General features: G+C 39.7%; 1 protein-coding gene across 4 annotated transcripts; it reads left to right on the forward strand.

The window, feature by feature from the left end:
• Positions 1 to 1,073: 1,073 nt before the first annotated feature.
• LOC139554842 (hepatoma-derived growth factor-like) lies at positions 1,074 to 20,661 on the forward strand. Of its 4 annotated transcripts, none has more exons than XM_071368012.1 (6): positions 1,074 to 1,222; positions 7,578 to 7,654; positions 7,970 to 8,114; positions 8,413 to 8,568; positions 14,895 to 15,083; positions 15,511 to 20,661. In XM_071368012.1, exons 1-6 carry the CDS (start codon positions 1,082 to 1,084, stop codon positions 15,529 to 15,531), a joined length of 729 nt encoding a protein of 242 aa, XP_071224113.1. In that variant the 5' UTR covers positions 1,074 to 1,081; the 3' UTR covers positions 15,532 to 20,661. The 4 variants fall into 4 exon arrangements, with proteins under 4 accessions (XP_071224113.1, XP_071224114.1, XP_071224115.1 ...); XM_071368013.1 differs by lacking the exon at positions 1,074 to 1,222 and adding an exon at positions 2,638 to 2,703; XM_071368014.1 differs by lacking the exon at positions 1,074 to 1,222 and adding an exon at positions 2,648 to 3,129.
• The last annotated feature ends 77 nt before the right edge of the window (positions 20,662 to 20,738 follow it).

Below are 20,738 nucleotides of genomic sequence, written 5' to 3' on the forward strand. Positions count from 1 at the left end.
TGTAAAAGGATACAAACAGTTAGATTGGACTCTGACATTAAGCTAGATTTGCTGAACTCATGCACCCGATGGCCCAAAACAAAAACTAACAAAAATTCTAAATACTAACCCTAAAAACAAATCTACCCATTGAATGAGAACAGCAGCTACCTATTTCCTATCAGGTCCAGTAGGTCCAGCAGGTCCAAATCTACCATTGCTATGGTGATTTGAAAAAAGGACCCATTAGTTCATGGTATCTTTAAAGTACATGTATATCCTTCAAACATGTAAGGGAAACAAACCCCCTAAACATACAAATACCAAGAGACTGATATAGATGCCTGGAGGACACTGTGGGAGTTGTTGCTTCACTTCCCAGCTGTTGAGCTTCAACTCCACCAGACACAGCATGCTGTGGCAGTTGTGGAGTGTCACAAGAGGGAGGCGGTGTAGCGACTGTGGCACTGGCATCATTAGGTCTCACAATGGTGGAAACATTGTCCATCATTTGGAATTGTGGGAGGTATGTAGTGTATCCCATGAACAGTCAATTGACCTTAGAGCACCTGTTTGTTAGCACCTGATCATTCTAGCTTTTCTGCAGTATTCTGCATAATCGGACTAACCATAGTAGTAATATTCTGCATAGAATATCATAGTACTGATAATCCATATTCTGCTTTTGGCTTTCTCATCTCCTTATGTCTGGGCACATTTTTATAAAATGGCAATTGCTGGGTTTAAAACGAATATTGTTGAATGAAGTGTAAATGCTATGCTATGTTTCTGTCACAGACTGCCGCATGGGACTGTTCGAAGGGGGTAGCAGCAGCTTTTCAGCGAGCCAATCACTCAAAAGTTTTATTTTTTAGAAGTTATTTAAAAAAAAATACAAATGTAATGTTGCCATCATGTTGATCCAAAGAGTGTGTTTTAAAAACTTTTACTGTCTTTACTCAGAACACTGTTTTTGGTTTGAAATACTGAAATACTGATTTCCCAACATCCTAAAATACTGCCAACAACAAAACGGTTCTCATTTCCTGTACTTTATTTGAAGCAGCAATACGATCTTAACGAATCTCCACAAATGAGTCATATGAGGAATTCAGACATTGGCAGCATGAACTCAACGCTAGTTGTTGGATTCCACCAGCCTCCTCAGATGGCAGCAGAACCCCTCTATGTCCTCAGGTATACAGCAAGAAACAACAATATGATGGATTTGACAGGTGGAGAGGTAAGGGGCTTCTTAAACAATATCATAAGGCAAATGGGACTCATTTATTTTAGGCAGATAAGAGTCAAATTGTAGCTGCAGATGCCTTATTTGGTATTTCAAGGAAGCTATCCTCAGGCACGACTGTGGAGGGACCCAAATCGGCTGAAAGATTTTTCTGCAAACAGGAGGCTCACACATTTGTCTGTGCGGCTCAGAACCTGTCAAATTAGGTACTTGAGATGCTATACAATGAAGTGTCAAAAGATTATATGTGAGACTAAGGCACTATAGTAAGTCTGGCATCACAGATCATGATAAAACACCCAACAGGTTTGGTTGGAGATACTTTGGTTGGTCTTGGATTTTTACTAATATCTAAAAATAAGACTGGACTCCTTTACAGCCTATTGATGGTCACACTGTGTTTGACTCATCACTCTTTACATTCATCCAGAACACAATCATCCAGATTGTGTTCTGGATGAATGTAAAGAGTGATGAGTCTCTGCTCCAAGATATTCCAAACAGAGCCTATCTTTATTTGATGCATAATGTCTTAAAAAGAGGCCTAAATACAAAGATTAGGTTAAACTGCAAGATAACCAATCCCAGTTTCAATGATTACAGTTACAGTCCTTGTCAAGTGCTCTCTCTCTCGTATAAGTGCTCTGATGTAAAGGTGTTGTCTGTGTTGTGGTGTGTCTTCCCTAAGGGCATTTGGGAAAATTATGTTGTTACAAGACTACTTTTCTGTTCTTATTTTTATTTTTTTTAATCTAATTTCTTCCACCATTCGTGGAAATTCAGAAATTCGCCTTGACAGCGCTCACTAATGAACTCTGAAAGTAGGCCTACTGCTAAAAATAAATGTACTTGATATATCCAGTAATGTCAATAATTTTTACACAGGTTTTTACAGGTACCTTGGACTTCTCAATATTCCCACATGGTGTCTTGATCTGAGAATACCAGGAGCAACTCGGGGACATTTTAGAGTTGGACAATTCAGGATTAATTATCAGTTTGAGATACTTAGTGTACTACTCAACCCTTTTCACACTACTGAGTCCAGTGGAGCTGCGCCAAGCTGAATTGTGGCCTGGCCCGGTTATGCATTCATTCACCATAAGATTGCTGGAACTGTGCTGCAAAGGAAAGTGTGAAAGAAAATAGAGCCAGTACAGTACCCTTTTGGATCGGCACAATAGTGGAGAAAATGGTATTGGTTCTCCCTAGATAGGCTACCCAAATACATCAATAATATTTTATCAGTAGAATATTATAGACAATTGACCTTTTAAAACAAATCAAATACAAAACAGGCATTTTTGTTGGTGTATTGGAAGGCTTCTGTTCCTTAGAATCCATGGAGGGTATGTAATCTTGCAGAATTCCAATATCTTTGCTACCTCGGTTTTGGCCTAGACCATACTAGTCAATCTCAGATAATGAATCTGCTCATGAGAGGGAAGCGGTTCCCAATTTCAAACAAAAACAAGGTCTGTAGATAGACTACAGAGGATTACGACAGCAGGAATAACGGGATTATTATTCTATTTTTAAATAAGAAAATTACATTTAATAGCTGCATCTTGTAACCACACTCTGCAAAGCACTGGACCGCGCAAAGTTACCAATTCGATTGCGTCCACGTTCCAAATTTCTACGCATTATTTAATTTTGACGCGAAAACCTGAAGCCACCCAAAGTTGGAGCTCTTAACCTAACAAGTGCAATCCTCTAGGTGGCTATATCTCGTTGTTCTTACTTGCAACAGTAAACTGACATTGTACATTTATATTTAAAAAATAAATATCTTATTCATCCGCTGAGAAGCTATGCCGAGGTCGAATAGGCAAAAAGAATACAAGCCTGGGGATCTCGTGTTTGCGAAAATGAAGGGTTATCCACATTGGCCCGCGAGGGTAAGCTCCTTCATACTTTTCTTCTTGCTTAACCAAACGCTAATAGTAGGCTTACGTCATTTTGTTTCTAGTACACATGCATGTAGGCCTATCTGCTAGATCAGTTCAATGAGGCCTACCCCCTGGTCTTTGCAAAGTTTATTGGCGTATGACTACGTGGTGTGAAATAGGCTAGTGACATTTTTTGTACATTCGGTGTTTCATTTTGAGAAATGCGAAATCTTCTATTTGTAGCAGTACACATACTTTTACAGTAACCTAGCAAATGCCGTCCTGATTACTGTTCAGTTCGCAGAGGCACTGTTTACTTTAACCATTGATACGAGGCCTAGTATAGGCTGTTCGATAGATCCTGGCTTCATGTAAACAAACATGTATAACATCGTCAACTTCGGTAACAAATAGGCTCGAGTATCCTACGTTTAAGAACAGTTACCACTAGGATATTAGGCTATTCCAAGTCCAACCAGTAGCATTTTACAATGTGAATGTGAGACAAAGTTAAGGCGAGTCGTGAAATGGATTCTTTGAAACACTGTAACCGAGTTTGCTACAGTGTGGTAATTCCCGTATGGTTAATGTTTGGCGGCAGCGGCGGCGTTTGATTGTCTGGAAGGAATGCATGAGCCTATTGTAACGGTAATGTAAATGTTTTATTTTAGCCTAGACTTCATTACAAATGAGGGGAAAGTAGGTGATTTATTGTCATTAATGAGAATTGACATTGTTTATTAAAAAAAAAAATAGTTATATCCTCGGGCAAAGGACAACACACATTGCCTGAATTGGTGCTCTATGAAAATGTTTCTCCTTCCTGAGGCATTCCAAATCCATTGAAGTGTAATTAACTGTTTCGGCAACGTGGATTAGTTTCAAGTGAATCTTCTACCAATTTCTGCAACAGCAGCGTTTGGAAACTACTAAAAGTTTCATTAATTTATTTTCGTCAAAAGTCATGCCCAATTTACTTCTGTAATCTATACATTTGCACAGTAGCCTCCCCCAAATAACATTGGGAAATGACCGGCTGAAGCATAAAATTAATAAAAGAAAGTAGTCTTCAGGAGAATGTGTTATTTGTTCATTTGTATTAATTGTGCATTGCTCATGATGGCAGTATACTGTACATTACAGAAATTCACAACCAGATAGATACCTCAAGGGCACTGTTACAAAAGTAAGATATAGAGCATGATATCAGAAAGCTCAGAATGGCTGTCAGTCTACGATGACCATAGATACAGGACATGGCTGGTCAGATCTCTGGAACAATGCATATACACCCCACCTGTTTTCTGTCTGTCTCTCCTCCCACTATCCCTCCCTCCTTCCCCTTTACCAGACTGTCCACAGTCAATGCCCCTGTCCTAGCCCACCAAACACACACTCTGGTAAGACACGCAACGGGAACGCCTATAGGGCCTCTTTGGCATGACGCCCATCAGGAAGCAAGGTGGCACAGCGAGGCAGGCACGGTGGCTCAGGGCCCAACCGTTGTCACAGGGCTTCCTGTACAACACACCATAGCTGTGTCCCACAGAGAAAGATAATGGGTACCTCTCAATTTTATGTAGTCTTAATCTGAAAACAAGGTAGCCTAGGTGTCCAGTGTTATGCCCCAATAATCTCTCCTTGCTTCCGAAGTGTGCACTTGTTCACTTCCCTTCACGGAAGTGGCATGGCCGATTAATTAGGGCCGATTTCAAGTTTTCATAACAATCGGTAATCAGCATTTTTGGACACTGATTACATTGCATTCCACGAGGAAATTGCGTGGCAGGCTGACCACCTGTTACGCGAGTGCAGCAAGGAGCCAAAGTAAGTTGCTAGCTAGCATTAAAGTTATCTTATAAAAAACAATCAATCTTAACATAATCACTAGTTAACTACACATGATGGTGATATTACTAGGTTAATAACTAGCTTGTCCTGCATTGCATATAATCAATGCGGTGCCTGTTAATTTTTCATGAATCACAGCCTACTTCGCCAAACGGGTGATGTTTTAACAAAAGCGCATTCGTGAAAAAAGCACAATTGTTGCATGAATGTACCTAACCATAAGTATCAATGCCTCTCTTAAAATCAATACACAGAAGTATATTTTTTAAAACCTGTATATTTAGTTAAAAGATTCATGTTAGCAGGCAATATTAACTAGGAAAATTGTGTCACTTCTCTTGCGTTCATTGCATGCAGGGTCAGGGTATATGCAACAGTTTGGGCCACCTGGCTCGTTGCGAACTAATTTGCCAGAATGTTACATAATTATGACATGACATGGAAGGTTGTGCAATGTAACATACATATTTAGACTTAGGGTTGCCACCCATTCGATAAAATACACAACGGTTCTGTATTTCACTGAAAGAATAAAAGTTTCGTTTTCGAAATGATAGTTTCCGGATTTGACCATATTAATGACCTAAGGCTCATATTTCTGTGTTTATTATATTATTATTAAGTCTATGATTTGATAATTGATAGAGCAGTCTGACTGAGCGGTGGTAGGCAGCAGCAGGCTCGTAAGCATTCATTCAAACTTTACTGCGTTTGCCAGCAGCTCTTAGCAATGCTTGCTTCCACAGCGCTGTTTATGACTTCAAGCCTATCAACTCCTGAGATAAGGCTGGCAATACTAAAGTGCCTATTAGAACATCCAATAGTCAAAGGTATTTGAAATACAAATGGTATAGAGCGAAATAGTCGACGCGTCATAATTCCTATAATAACTACAACCTAAAAGTTCTTAACTGCAAATATTGGAGAACTGGGAATATTGAACCACCAGCTTTCATATGTTCTGAGCAAGGAACCTAAACGTTAGCTTTTTTACATGGCACATATTGCACTTTTAATTTCTTCTCCAACACTGTGTTTTTGCACTATTTAAATATGTTCTAGGTGTGCTTTTTCTATGCTTCCCGTTCTAATTTTTTTTTGCTTCTTTTACTTTTTTTTTTTACACCAGCCTCAAAGAGCTGAAACAATATTTTGGGTTATGGAAAATGTATTTCACAGCGGTTTAGATTGTACAGTATCTTATTTTGTCACAAACTGAAATTAGTCCACTATTAGTTTTAGCAACCAGAAAATGGTGGAGCAAAAAACTAAACGTAAGCATGGGAAGCATAGAAATGTTCTATGCGCGCTATATCTACCGCTTCTTAGACTTGCTTTCAATGTGAATGACAGATCTATAAGTTTGGTCGGGTCGCCCAAAAAGTTACACATTGTATCTTTAAGTAAAAATACTTTAAAGTACTACTTAAGTAGTTTGTGAGTGTACCTGTACTTTACTATTCATATTATTGAATAAGAGAACATCCCTGACTCTGATCTGGCGGACTCACTAAACGCGTGCTTTGTTGGAGTGTGCCCCTACTTAAGTATAATTAAAACCAAATACTTTTAGACTTTTACTGAAGTAGTATTTTAATGGGTGACTTACTTGAGTTGTTTTGGATTAAGGTATCTAAAATTCTACTCAAGTTTGACAATTGGACACTTTTTCCACCACTTCACGAGTATCAAGCTATAATGTGAAATTCATGTGGCTCAGTAGGTTGGAGATTGGTGCTTAACTTTTGCCCAATATTTGCCTTTGGGAGAGTGACAAAACTAAATGGCAGTCATTTATGCTATGTGTGTATTTGAGTGAGAAAACAAAAGTGTTGGTCAGTCATTAAAGAACTTGTCGACAACCAGGCCTGTCGAGTGTGAAGTACATTTTTAATTACCTTATTGGAGCACTGGCGTTTTTGTTTACACTGGTCTGTCTCTTCTCTTTGTTTCAGTAGCGAACAATTTTTTTGTATATACTTGTTTGTGGTAGCTCCTGCAATTCATAAATCCATATCAGGTGTGCTTTTTGAAGTTTTGCCACTAGTTTTCATTTAGTTTGATGAAGTCTTACATGCTTAGTTTTTTTCCCCATTTATATTTCGAGGTTGGAAGTTGGGCACACCGATTGGTGTCAGCTGGTTAGTCAGAAGGTGTTTCACCTGTGCTGGCACAGTGATATTTAAGAACGGCTGTCCTAGTGCTCCAGTTGCCTTGAGAGATGTGGAGGGTTAACGCCTTTAGTTGGTTCTCCCTATTTGATTTCTTAAAAAGCATTCCTTTATCTTATATTTGTTTTTGTTTTGCTCCATTTTTTTGGGGTTTGCTTCCTGTCTTTAAGTTTGGTGTGGGTTTAAATTTTGTTTGCCTCCTCTTGGGCAAATTTAGTCATGATTGGTGCCTTTAAGTCCCAGTTGTTGTTGCTAGACAACTCTGTGGACACCCCATGAGTGTCTTTCTGAAACCCTTTCTGAACCTGTTTCGTTTTGGATGTTAGTGACTCTTTGTTAGTTCACCTTCTGTTTGAGATACAGTTTTTGGTTTCTTTCTGAGGGACGTAACAGATGCACTCACTAAAAGATTGCACTCCCTGTTTCCTTCCGCAGATTAATGAGTTACCCGAAGGAGCAGTCAAGTCCCCCTCCAACAAGTACCAAGTGTTCTTCTTTGGGACACATGAGACGTAAGTGAATATGGTTTTTGATGCGATGAATCCTATCAAAATTCCAAATGAGCCCCTACCTTCAATACACTTGTGGAGATCTGAGAGGCTTTGATATGTACAAGTAATATGGTGAAAATACAGACTAGCTTATCAGAGAACAAGTTGGAGCTACCACCATATTGTTCCTTTCGCCTATCAAATTCTCTCCAAATCTCCACAAGTGCATTAGGCTGTTCGTTTGGAATTAGAATTAGCTCCATAGAATAGTATTTTGAAGCTCTGTAGGTAGTTGCATGCGTCAACCTTTGAACTTTCTAACATTTGCCATCTCAGTGCATTCCTGGGTCCCAAGGACTTGTTCCCCTATGAGGAGGGCAAGGAGAAGTTTGGCAAGCCCACCAAGAGGAAAGGCTTCAGTGAGGGTCTATGGGAAATTGAGAACAACCCTACTGTGATACACGAACCCGCAGGTTATGAGGTGTGTGTGTGTGTGTGTGTGTGTGCTTAGATTACGGCGGAAAGGGTCGTGTCTGTCTACCTGCCGACGTGCATGAGCCTTTGTTCCTGTGTGACACATGACATATGATTTGAGCAAATATTAAGAAGCACACCACACAATGTTTATTTTTCCTATTCTAGTAACACAAAATCCCTATTACTTTATCATCCATGACGAAAAGTACTCCCAAATACAGATTTACCTATACTCAACCTCAGCAAATACAGGGTGTAATTCACCATATTTTCCTGCCAAAATTATGTTCTTTCTCCCTCAGCTGGCAAAGGAGACCCCAGCAGAGGGGGCGGTGGAGGCAGGTGGGCCGCGAAAGGGTAATGCAGAAGGAAGCAGTGATGAGGACGAAGGGACCCTCATCATCGATGAGAAGACCGACAGGGGAGGGGCCAAGAGGAAAGCTGGGGATTCCGTCGAGGTAAGTCAGTCACAAGCAATGTTCCCTAATATTTTTACGGCACAGAGCAAATTTCATGTCTGCTGAGCACCAACTTGAACGTTTATAGTGAACACTGAGGCTGTACCCGCTTTAAGTTAGTTTTAACATTGGCCAAGTAGGCTATTTTATCATAATGTAGGCCTACCATCAAAAACAATGGAGAAAATGCATCCCATAACATTTTAATATGGAAATGGCTGTTCTATCTTTCAGCCTACAGTAGCAGACAATGTGTGGTGTTCAATGAAGGCCTACATTAAATTAGAGTTTTAATTTCTCTGGGATATGTGGGACGCTAACGTCCCACTTGGCCAAAAGCCAGTAAAAATGCAGAGTGCCAAATTCAAATAAATTACTATAAAAATCAAACTTTCATTAAATCATACATGGAAGATACCAAATTAAAGCTACACTGGTTGTGAATCCAGCCAACATGTCAGAATTCAAATAGGCTTTTCGGCGAAAGCAAACGATGCTATTATCTGCGTTAGCACCATAGTAAACAAAGAGAGAGAAGCATATTTCAACCCTGCAGGCGCGACACAAAATGCAGAAATAACAATAGAATTCATGCCTTATCTTTGACGAGCTTCTGTTGTTGGCACTCCAATATGTCCCATAAACATCACAAATGGTCCTTTTGTTCGATTAATTACGTCGATATATATCCAAAATGTCCATTTATTTGGCGCGTTTGATCCAGAAAAACACCGGTTCCAACTTGTGAAACGTGACTACAAAATATCTCAAAAGTTACCTGTAAACTTTGCCAAAACATTTCAAACTACTTTTGTAATACAACTTTAGGTATTTTTTAACGTAAATAATCGATAAAATTGAAGACGGGATGATCTGTGTTCAATACAGGATTAAAACAAACTGTAGCTAGCTTTCTGGTCACGCGCCTCTAACTAACAGTACACTTCCAGTGACCCTCGTTCAAGATGGCCGTACTTCTACATTACACAAAGGACAAAACCTCAACCAACTTCTAAAGACTGTTGACATCCAGTGGAAGCGGTAGGAACTGCAAGAAGGTCAATTAGAAATCTGTATTCCCAATAAAAACCCATTGAAAAGAGTGACCTCAAAAAAAAAAATCTGAATGGTTTGTCCTCGGGGTTTCGCCTGCTAAATAAGTTCTGTTATACTCACAGACATGATTCAAACAGTTTTAGACACTTCAGAGTGTTTTCTATCCAAATCTACTAATAATATGCATATCTTATCTTCTGGGGATGAGTAGCTGGCAGTTGAATTTGGGTATGCTTTTCATCCAAACGTGAAAATGCTGCCCCCTATCCTAGAGAAGTTAACCTCTTTATCTGCTTGTCCTTCAGACAAGGTGACTGAAAATGTTGTTTGATGCAAGAAACCACTTTACAAAATCGATTTTTGAAGATGTCTAGAAATGTATACATTTTGTGCTCGTGTAGGAAGCAATCACTCCCGTATTGCTAACTACAAATGATCTATAACTGGGTTAATAACTCACTACCTAGCAAATGATATGAAAAAAATGTGCACAAGTGGCTATATGCAGCTCTCGCTTTGATCTCAAACCAAGCTCATCTATTCACGACTGCTCATGTTGTAAACACAGTCCAGTTCAAAGTAAATGGCACAGATCCATATAAGGCAATGGTCTATTTGCATATAGGCCTACTGCAGCTCTGATTGTTTATGCCGCACTGGTCTGTGTAGAGTATGGGATGAGACGTGCGTGTCAATGCAATAGTATCCTACTCTGATGCGTTCCGCCTACAACAAAATCTCTTGTTGTTTCAGTATGTTGCATTGGAAATGGCTAACATTGCATTGATTCGATCACAATTGCCACAGTAAAGGGAAATGCTCTAGAACAGTGGTCACCAACCTTTTCTGAGTCAAAATGCAGGCAGAGATCTACTGCTCAGATTATTTTTTACGTTACTTAAAAAACATAAGCTTATGCAACATTGACCAATTTAAAAACAGTACTTGGTTTGCGCAGTAAGCTATAGGCCCAATACTTTATCAGCACATTGGCTTTGCTTGAATTGCCCTGCCAGTGCCCTGTTGTTGGGGCCATTTAAAAAATATATATATTTCAAAATTTGAAGTAGGCTGTATGATCACACCGGTAATAGATCTGTTGTATTACTTGTGAGGTGCAGCTGAGTGAGCATACATTTTAAATGTGCTTTTTATTTTTTATTTTACTGGGCTGATGGCACCTGCATCTGATGGTCTTAGCGGAGGGAGAGAGCAGCAGACTGAGGGTCCGCCTCTCAACATCCCTCTGATCACCCTTTCCTCCACTGACACTGACCAAAAAGGGACACTTTCGCACCGCATACTTTCTGCCTCATGCACAAATTCATGTTACTCTTATGAACAGAGAAAGTGAAATATTACTTGACATTAAATAAGACCCAAGCCGCTAATAATAACAACAATGCAAGCCTATAGATACTTTCCTACTCATTCATTACTGCTGGAGTGCTTGTTGTAGCGCTGAGTGGAAATAGTAGGAAAGTGCATTTTATGGCTTCATAAAAGTGTTGAATACAAAGTGTTGACAGTGCTGAGTAAGAACTTAAACATGAACGCACTCATAAAAACAACAGCTCTTTGCTGTGTTCGTTGACAGGTTCTCCCTAGTCATGCTTTTAAATGTTTTGAAATCTCACAGTATCAACTTTACTGTGGCTTTCTTTTATACATGCTACGTTACTGCAGACACTGTAATCTGAGCCATCCGATTGGCCAGCGGTAGGCTTACAGTGCTCTTGATATCAAATTGTATTTGTCACATGCCCTTTATACAACAGGTGTAGAACTTCCCGTGAAACGCTTACTTACAATGCAGTTAAGAAAATAGAGGTTAAAAAAATATTTATTAAATAAACGAATGTAAAGAAATGAAAAAAGTAACACCCACTCCCCGACAAATTCTCACAAGGCACCCACATCTGCAAACCCTGTATCTCCGTCTCCTCTTCATGCGAATGACTGGCACTGGCCGGTATTGGCGAAGAACTTACTCACAGGCAATGATACCATTTTCTGCTTTAGGCTGCATTATACAGAGTGTATAAAACATTAGAAACACCTGCTCTTTCCATGACAGACTGTCCAGGTGAAAGCTGTGATCCCTTATTGATGTCACTTGTTAAATCCACTTCAGTCAGTGTAGAGGAAGGGGAGGAGACAGGTTAAAGAAGGCGTTTTAAGCCTTGACATGGATCGTGTGTGTGTGCCATTCAGAGGGTGAACGGGCAAGACAAAAGAAAGTTCCTTTAAACGGGATATGGTAGTAGGTGCCAGGCGTACCGGTTTGTGCCAAGACCTGCAATGCTGCTGGGTATTTCATGCTCAATAATTTCCCATGTGTATCAAGAATGGTCCACCACACAATGGACATCCAGCCAACTTGACACAACTGTGGGAAGCATTGGAGTCAACATGGGCCAGCATCTCTGTGGAACGCTTTCCAATCTAATTGTATGTGTCTCATGCGCCAAATATAACAGGTGTAGACCTTACAGTGAAATGCTTACTTACAAGCCCTTAACCAACAATGCAGTTAAGAAAAATTTGTCTTTTTGCATGGCCTCATTTCAAGTGAGTGCTATTTATACTTTATAAATACTATATATAATGTTTTGAGTGACCAGTGTAATTTCTCATTAAAAGATGGACATGCCATTGGTAGACATTCCAGCAGTACTCGATGCTCCTTAAAGATGTTATCTGCAGTAGGGGAAACAGTGCCACTGTTATTATACTGTATGTGTTTTTGTTTTTTGGGGAGACTAAGCGGAGGTGAGGAGTGTCGCACAGCGTGCAGTACATATTCTGCTGTTTTATCGCGCATGTAGTGATGTCTGAGGGGAATTTATTTTGTTGTCGTTTGCAGTAACTTCTTTGTTATAATATTGCAAATGAACATGGCAGTTTCACCATTAAGCATTCCAGATTTAAGTTTTAAAAATGTCCTAGAACATATTGATGGTTCTCTACAGAGGATGGTTCTCTACAGAGGATGGTTACAGAGGATGTTTAAGGGAATATAATAAACATTTGATTCCAGAACAGTGGTAGTACAGTAGGTGCCTGAGGGCAGACACTTAATGTGTTGTGAAATCTGTTGAATGTATAGTTTTTTAAATTGAATAACTGCCTTAATTCTACTGGACCCCAGGAAGAGTATGCCTTGGCCGCAGCTAATGGGGATCCTTAATAAATACAAATACAAACAGTCACACTGTTGTAATAGTGTGGTGTATACCTTAGTCCGAAAATGCAAACATGAACCTTTTCTTGGCAGTGGTTTTTCTACCAAAACCCAAGTGTGGATTGCAGTTGCTCCTTAGAGAAGTCCATAGACTTCTTATGTGGTAAGAAAACAAATACCTGAATACATAATTTCACTGAACTAACGCATTACGTTCAAATTTGCCGCCAAACAAAGCAAAGTGTGAAAATAGTCTGCGTTTTAAAAAGACTGAGGCACTGGAAGCATTTAAAGGTTATGCATGTAACATTTCTAACTCAATCACATACAGTGCCTTTGGAAAGTATTCAAAACCCTTGACTTTTTCCACATTTTGTTAGCTTACAGCCTTATTCTAAAATGTATTAATCTACGCACAATACCTCATAATGACAAAGCAAAAACAGGTTTTTAGAAATGGTTGCTAATTTATAAAGAATGTAATACTGAATTATTACTTTTACATAAGTATTCAGACCCTTTACTCAGTACTTTGTTGAATCACCTTTTGTAGCGATTACAGCCTCGAGTCTTCTTGGGTATGACACTACAATCTTGGCACACCTGTATTTGGGGAGTTTCTCCCATTCTTCTCTGCAAATCCTCTCAAGCACCATCAGGTTGGATGGGAAGTTTTGCTGCACAGCTTTTTCAGGTCTCTCCAGCAATGTTAGATCAGGTTTAAATCCGGGCTCTGGCAAGCCACTCGAGGACATTCAGAGACTTGTTCCAAAGCGCTCCTGGGTTGTCCTGTTGGAAGGTGAACCTTCGCCCCCAGTCTGAAACCTGCTCTAGAGTGCTCAGGGCCTTCATCAAGGATCTCTCTGTACTTTACTCCGTTCATCTTTCCCTCGATCCTGACTAGTCTCCCAGTCCCTGCAGCTGAAAACCATCCCACCACCATGCTTCACTATAGGGATGGTACCATGTTTCCTCCAGACGTGACACTTGGCATTCAAGTCAAAGAGTTCAAACTTTGTTTCATCAGACCAGAGAATCTTGTTTCTCATGGTCTGAGAGTCTTTAGGTGCCTTTTTGGCAAACTCCAAGAGGGCTGTCGTGTGCCTTTTTACTGAGGAATGATTGGTGGAGTGCTGCAGAGATGGTTGTCCTTCTGGAAGGTTCTCCCATCTCCACAGAGGATCTCTAGAGCTCTGTCATATGGCTGTAACGTAACAATGTGGAAAAAGACAAGGGGTCTGAATACTTTCTGAGGGCACTGTATGTAATGAAGGAATAAAAATCCACTAGAGAAAAACTGGCTGATCCGGCCTGCTGTATGTGTAGGCTACATCTCCCTGTTTTATGATTAGTTCTAGTTTGAGAGGTTGACAACGTTAGAAAAACATTAGCATTACAATACTTCCTCATGACCTTGAAACAGTTGTTTTACATCAGTTTTTGTGACAAATCTTCGCTATATTTCCTTTAACATCCTGTATTGTGTCCTTATTCTTTTACCGTTTTACCATATGTTCTAGGCTATTTTGAGACCTTAATAAGGAGCATCAGGTACTGCTGGAATGTCTCCCAATTCATGTCCATCTTTTTGTAAGAAATTACACTGGTCACTCAAAACATAAAGTATTTCTAATGTATAAATAGCCCTCACTTTAGATGAAGTCACGCAAAAAGACATTGCTAATGATTAAATGGTATATAAGGACCTATATTATACATATAAATTATCATATGGATCATTACTACATACTTTAGAAGTTTATAAATATGTGAATAGCTAGCTTACTAACATTAACAAATGTTGGAGTACTGATTTTAATGAATAAACTATTTACTAATCCATTATAAATTCTTTATTACAAGGTGTTATTATAAAGTGCTGCCAAATATTAAATAGGAAAGTGGCAGGTGTGGGTCACTTTGCTATTCGTAAAGAAATTGTTTTTACATGGTATTTTAAAGGTTTTTAAGAGGTTGTTCATTTGAATCAGTAAAAAAAAACGTAAGAAAGTAAGCAATCGTGTATGTTTGCCAACTTGGGGAAACATGGCACTTGAATAAGGGTCATGTGTCTTTCTCTCTGAAGAGCTCTCCTAAACGACCTAAGGACACAGAGAGCAAAGGTGACTCGAAGGTGGATAGCAAGAAGTCTGACACCGAGCTGAAGCTCAATGACAAGGCAGGGCCTAAGCCCACAGCGCTGTCTTCTGCGGGTGAACCAAAGCCAGAGAGCCAAGCAAAACCACCGACCGAGGCCCAATTAACATCAGAGAAGGTGAGGGAAGCTGACTTTCATATGTTGAGTTACAGAGACATAAAACAACAACAAAAAATAATAATGAATGTACCCTTCACTATGTTTTACACCAACCTCCTGTTTGGGGAAGATCTATTCATTTGGTCATACATCAGGGCTGACCCAGGGTGAGTTTTCCAAACGCCTTGTAGCTAATATGGCCTGTTATTTCTCTTGAGAATCTTCTGTGCTTGAATTAACGAAATTCAAATGAAGCACTTTGCTGTCCTACGCGAGCTGTGTCATGAGGAGATGTGTAGTACTGTGCTGGCAACGAGGTTTATGAGAAACTCACCCCTGATCCACTTAACTTTGAATAGTTGGTGGTGTTTGGTTCATTTCCAACATTATTTAAAAACATAAATTACTGATGCAATGTAACATTTTCTCCATGCTTTTCTTTCAGCCTGTGACTGACAGTGCTTAACGTCAATCCTCCGAGGATGACCAAGGACCCGTGGTTCTTTTCCATGGAATTTTGGGCATCAACATAATTAGCTAATCTTTGAGTGCTAGGTTTCTGCTGTTATTAAGTAACTGGAAAGTGTTAAGACCTATATAGAAATTGTACAGGCAAAACAAACTTACTTGCCAGTTGGGGGTATTGAATATCCCAGGATTTAAATTGTTGTCAAACCAGTAGTGAGGAGAAATGCAATGCTCAAGAGGAAATGGGTTTCGGATGTATACAGTTTTTTTATTTTTAAGTGCAATTATGAAGTCTAGCTGCTAGGTGTCAAAATGCATTACAGTTTAGAGAGTACACATGCCCGCCGGTTTCTTAACAATCTGAACATAAGCAAACAAAAACGCAATGTTGGGGGAAATCTTTTGAACATCACATTCATAATGCTTTTCCATTTGACATCAAAATCCTGCTTATCCTGTTTAAATACGTTTTTAGTTTTGTGGTTCGTTGGTTTGAGAATATTAGATAGCTTTTATCTATGACGTTGTGCTTTATAAAAAGAACACATTTTTATGTTCTTGGCTTTAAGGTGTGTACAGTGCATTCGGAAAGTATTCAGACCCCTCCACATTTTCGTTACGTTATAGCCTTATTCTAAAATAGTTTTTTTCCCCTCTTCAATCTACACACAATACCTCTTAATGACAAAGAAAAAACAGGTTGTTTTGAAATTTTTGCAAATGTATTAAAAAATAAAAAATATATCACATTTACATAAGTATTCAGACCCTTTACTCAGTACTTTGTTGAAGCACCTTTGGCAGCGATTACAGCCTTGAGTCGTCTTGGGTATGATGCTACAAACTTGGCACTCCTGTATTTGGGAAGTTTCTCCCATTCTTCTCTGCAGATCCTCTCAAGTTCTGTCAGGTTGGATGGGGAGCGTCACTGCACAGCTATTTTCAGGTCTCTCCAGAAATGTTCGATCGGTTACAAGTCCAGGCTCTGGCTGGGCCACTCAAGGACATTCAGAGACTTGTCCCGAAGCCTTTCCTGCGTTATCTTGGTAGGTGAACCTTCTCCCCAGTCCGAGGTCCTGTGCACTCGGGAGCATGTTTTCATCAAGGATCTCTGTACTTTGCTCCGTTCATCTTTCGCTCGATCTGGACTAGTCTCCCAGTCCCTGCCGCTGAAAAACATCCTCACAGCATAATGCTGCCACCACGTGCTTCACCGTAGCGATAGTGCCAGGTTTATTCCAAATGTGACGCTTGGCATTCAAGCCAAAGAGTTCAAACTTTGTTTCATCAGACCAGAAAATCTTGTTTCTGATGGTCTGAGAGTCATTTGGGTGCCTCCAAGCAGGCTGTCATGTGCCTTTTACTAAGGAGTGGCTTCCGTCTGGCCACTACCATAAAGGTCTGATTTGGTGGAGTGCTGCAGAGATGGTTGTCCTTCTGGAAAGTTCTCCCATCTCCACAGATGAACTCTGGAGCTCTATAAGAGTGACCATTGGGTTCTTGGTCACCTCCCTGACCAAGGCCCTTCTCCCCCAATTGCTCAGTTTGGCAGGGCAGCCAGCTCTAGGAAGATTCTTGGTCGTTCCAAACTTTTAAGAAGATGGCCACTGGGTTCTTGGGGACCTTCAATGCTGCAGAAATGTTTTGGTACCCTTCCCCAGACCTGTGCCTCGACAAAACCCTGTCTCAGAGCTCTACTGACAATTCCGTCGACCTCCTGGCTTGGCTTTTGCTCAGACATGCACTGTCAACTGTGGGAATTTATATAGACAGGTGTGTGCCTTTCCAAATCATGTCCAATCAATTTAATTTATCACAGGTGGACTCCAATCAAGTTGTAGAAACATCTCAATGATGACCAATGGAAACAGGATGCACTTGAGCTCAATTTCGAGTCTCGTAGCACATGGTCTGAATACTTATGTAAATAAGGTATTTCTGTTTTTAATATTTTATACATTTGCAAACATTTCTAAAATCCTGTTTTCGCTTTGACATTGTGGGGTATTGTGTAGATTAATGAGACAAAAATAATATTTAATCAATTTTAGAATAAGGCTGTAACGTAACAAAATTTGGAAAAAGTCATGGGGTCTTAATACTCTCCAAATGCACTGTACATAATAGTAATTGTACTTGCGTTTTTGACTTTGAAATAGGTTATGTATTTTCTTACTCATGGTGTGTTTCACTTTTAAGATATTTAACTTTTCTTAGATCACTAGCAAGTTGTCGCTAGCAAAACTATCGCTTTAATCTATATAACATGTTGCATGCTGCCTGTACATGGGAGGTGACCAAATAATGTCTTCATTGACACTTAGATCCCATAGAATTCACTGTTTTTATTGAATGTCACAAATCTTTTCACATAAAAGAGAACAAAACCACTTTGCAAAGCCCTGTCTTAACATGTTACACTCATACCTGTATATTGGTTGAAAAATGCCTGATAAGCAACTAAATTGGAATGCAGTGGCTGTAGAGTAACATGCTATAAATGACGGCAGAGCTCAGGTTCTGTGCCTCACAGTGCTGTATGGGTTTTGATTGACAGCCGTTCTGAACTTGAGTACTGCACACGAGAAGAAGTTGCCCCCATCCCTCCCGCCATCCCTCCCACCAATTCGGTAACTTTGGCAAATTTGTCTGAGTGAGGGAAATGCTTTACATTTAAGAGGACTCGATGTATTTTGAAAGATGAGATGTTGAAGATAATAATTACTGTTTTGATGTCCATCAAGCAAGCCGAGTCCAAATGTGCACTTCACATTTCTATATTGTAAAACTCATGTCATATACTGTGTCAATGTTTATGATCACTGTTTGATGTACAGTTACAAGATGACATGGCGTCATATCCTGGGTGGTTCTGAACAGAATGAGCCTGTGTTTGTCTATTGTGAAGAAAATTTGCTGCAGTTCACGCAACTGAATGCACTTGACTCCTTTCTATGCACACCAAAATTACTATCCATTTCTCTGAATTGCCTTGTGAAAGCCTAACATTGTAAGATTGTACTTTATAACTTAGCTAGTGATGTTGGCAATAGAACAAGCTTTCAAATTATGCCCACTTGACCCAGATTTCAAATTATAATGGTCTGTTTTTGGATTGCATAAACAGTAATTGTGTGATGGCGTGGATGCAGGGTTGTGTTCCAAACAAAACGACTACAAGTGTGCTTGCTCTAGTTCCTCAATGGCACGGCTAGGAGAGCTCAAAAAAGCACCCTATAGTTGACGACTCTTCTTTGAGTCATTAAAGTGCATTGGAATTACTTAGTAACTGTGCACACTTTGGAGAGGTGTTTGGCCACATGGAGACACCAGATAGTCCTCTCACTCCAACCCTTATGTTGCACCTACCCCACATTTTCCAGGAGTATTCTTATGTTACTGGGTGTATCCAGAGTATTTTCAGATTTGATCAACAAATGTGGCAAAGTACAGTAAATGTAAAATGCACATAAAATCAAGTGTAATGTTTGGATTCAGTCTTGTCAGGTAAACTGTTATGTCCTCAACTTTTGGTCAAATTTTTCCGTCTTCTAACTGTTCACTTTCCATTGCTACCATGCTTATGCATTTGCTTTTCATGTTTCTTCTGTAAGAAACATTCCACTTTAGCCCTATCAAATTCCCACATGTAAATAGTTCAGGGGAAACTATATTTCAGAAAGTACCCCAAAATTAAAGGTGCATTCTTAAAAGCAAGAAAAACATTCCTGAATGTTTTGTGAAACTGTTGGTATTAACCAGTGACATGTTTGAAGGAGCACAATACTTCCAGGTGTGAAAGATGACTAGGAAGGACATTGTTCTATGGCAGGGGCATTCAAACCTACCCAGGAGGTCTGGAGTACTGCTGGTTTTCAGTTCTACCTGATTATAAATTGCACCTACCTGGTGTCCCAGGTTTTAATCAGTCCCTGATTAGAGGGAAGGAATAATACATTTTTAAAATGAAAGCAGTGGAAGTGGCTTCAAGGTTCAGATTTGAATATGAGGGTTCTATGGTAAGTTATCGCTCTTGTCTTAAATATATTTCTTGATAGTTCATGTTAATATCCACTGCACTGTTCATTTGTCCATACATGTACAATGTCATCCATCTTTTATGGTGCTTTAATGGTGACAATGTAATGAAAAGGACATCAGCCAATGTCCAACAAGATGGTGTCCTGGTTATTGTGATATTGGGCCACCTGTGAAAACAGAACACTTCAACACTGTGTAGACGACCTGTCTGGGTACATGGTTGTTACGATTCTGATTTGAAGTTGCTCTGGTTTTTTATTATACTATTCACTGTGGGACATGCTTTGAGTGGTGTACTGTGTGTACCTTGATATTTCGGTGTGAGTGACTGGTCCTTCAAACCTTTTGAACTGGAGCAAAGATACCTTTTTGATTGAGTATTGTCCTATGATTTTGGATGCTAAACCAAATGTTTAATTATTATTTTACTTTTAGCTTGTAAGAATAACCCTTTTGTTGATGTTTGAAATACAATAGGATTTTTATTTCGGGGAGCCCTTTGTCACATTTTATTGGTCCCTCCCTTATTTGTATGTTTTTTGTAATTGTCATTGTGGGGGATCCCTGTGTATTCTGGTTTGTATGATTGGATGTCATTCATTCGTTGTGGCCCATGTTTGGTGAAATCCATATCTGCATTCAATCAGGTCTTTCGAACTCCAGAAGTCATTAATTGACTGGTTTTGAAAACCATGACTCACAGGGGCGCTGCAGGACCAGGCCTTAGAACTGCTGTAAGTCTGTACTGAATATGGCCCAGACCTTTACTTGAGTCTTTCTTTTCAACTGCTAGACTGTCACTCATTCATAGATAACGTTGTATGCTGACTGACCTACTGCATGATTCTGGAGCTTTCATTATTTTTCCCTTCTACGTTTCAACTTTTAAAACCTAATGCTGTCAGAAGGATTCCAAATGTTTTTGGGGTCATTGCCACATCCTCACCACCTTTGCAATTCACAGTGGACGTAAAGGGAAAAAAATGGCCTGATTGTCAGTTCGTCACGCTTCCTGCTTGGTTCTACCATTGTAGCTAGCCACCAGTCCATTTGGTTAAAATCAATAAACTTGTTGATGACAAAATGAGTCCACCTGCCTGTCATGTTTGTAACTTTTTCTATGTGATTGTGAACTTATGTCAGGACACACCACCAGGAGTGCCT

The sequence above is a fragment of the Salvelinus alpinus genome, chromosome 26 (assembly GCF_045679555.1).
Source record: "Salvelinus alpinus chromosome 26, SLU_Salpinus.1, whole genome shotgun sequence".
Classification (NCBI taxonomy): Eukaryota; Metazoa; Chordata; class Actinopteri; order Salmoniformes; family Salmonidae; genus Salvelinus; species Salvelinus alpinus.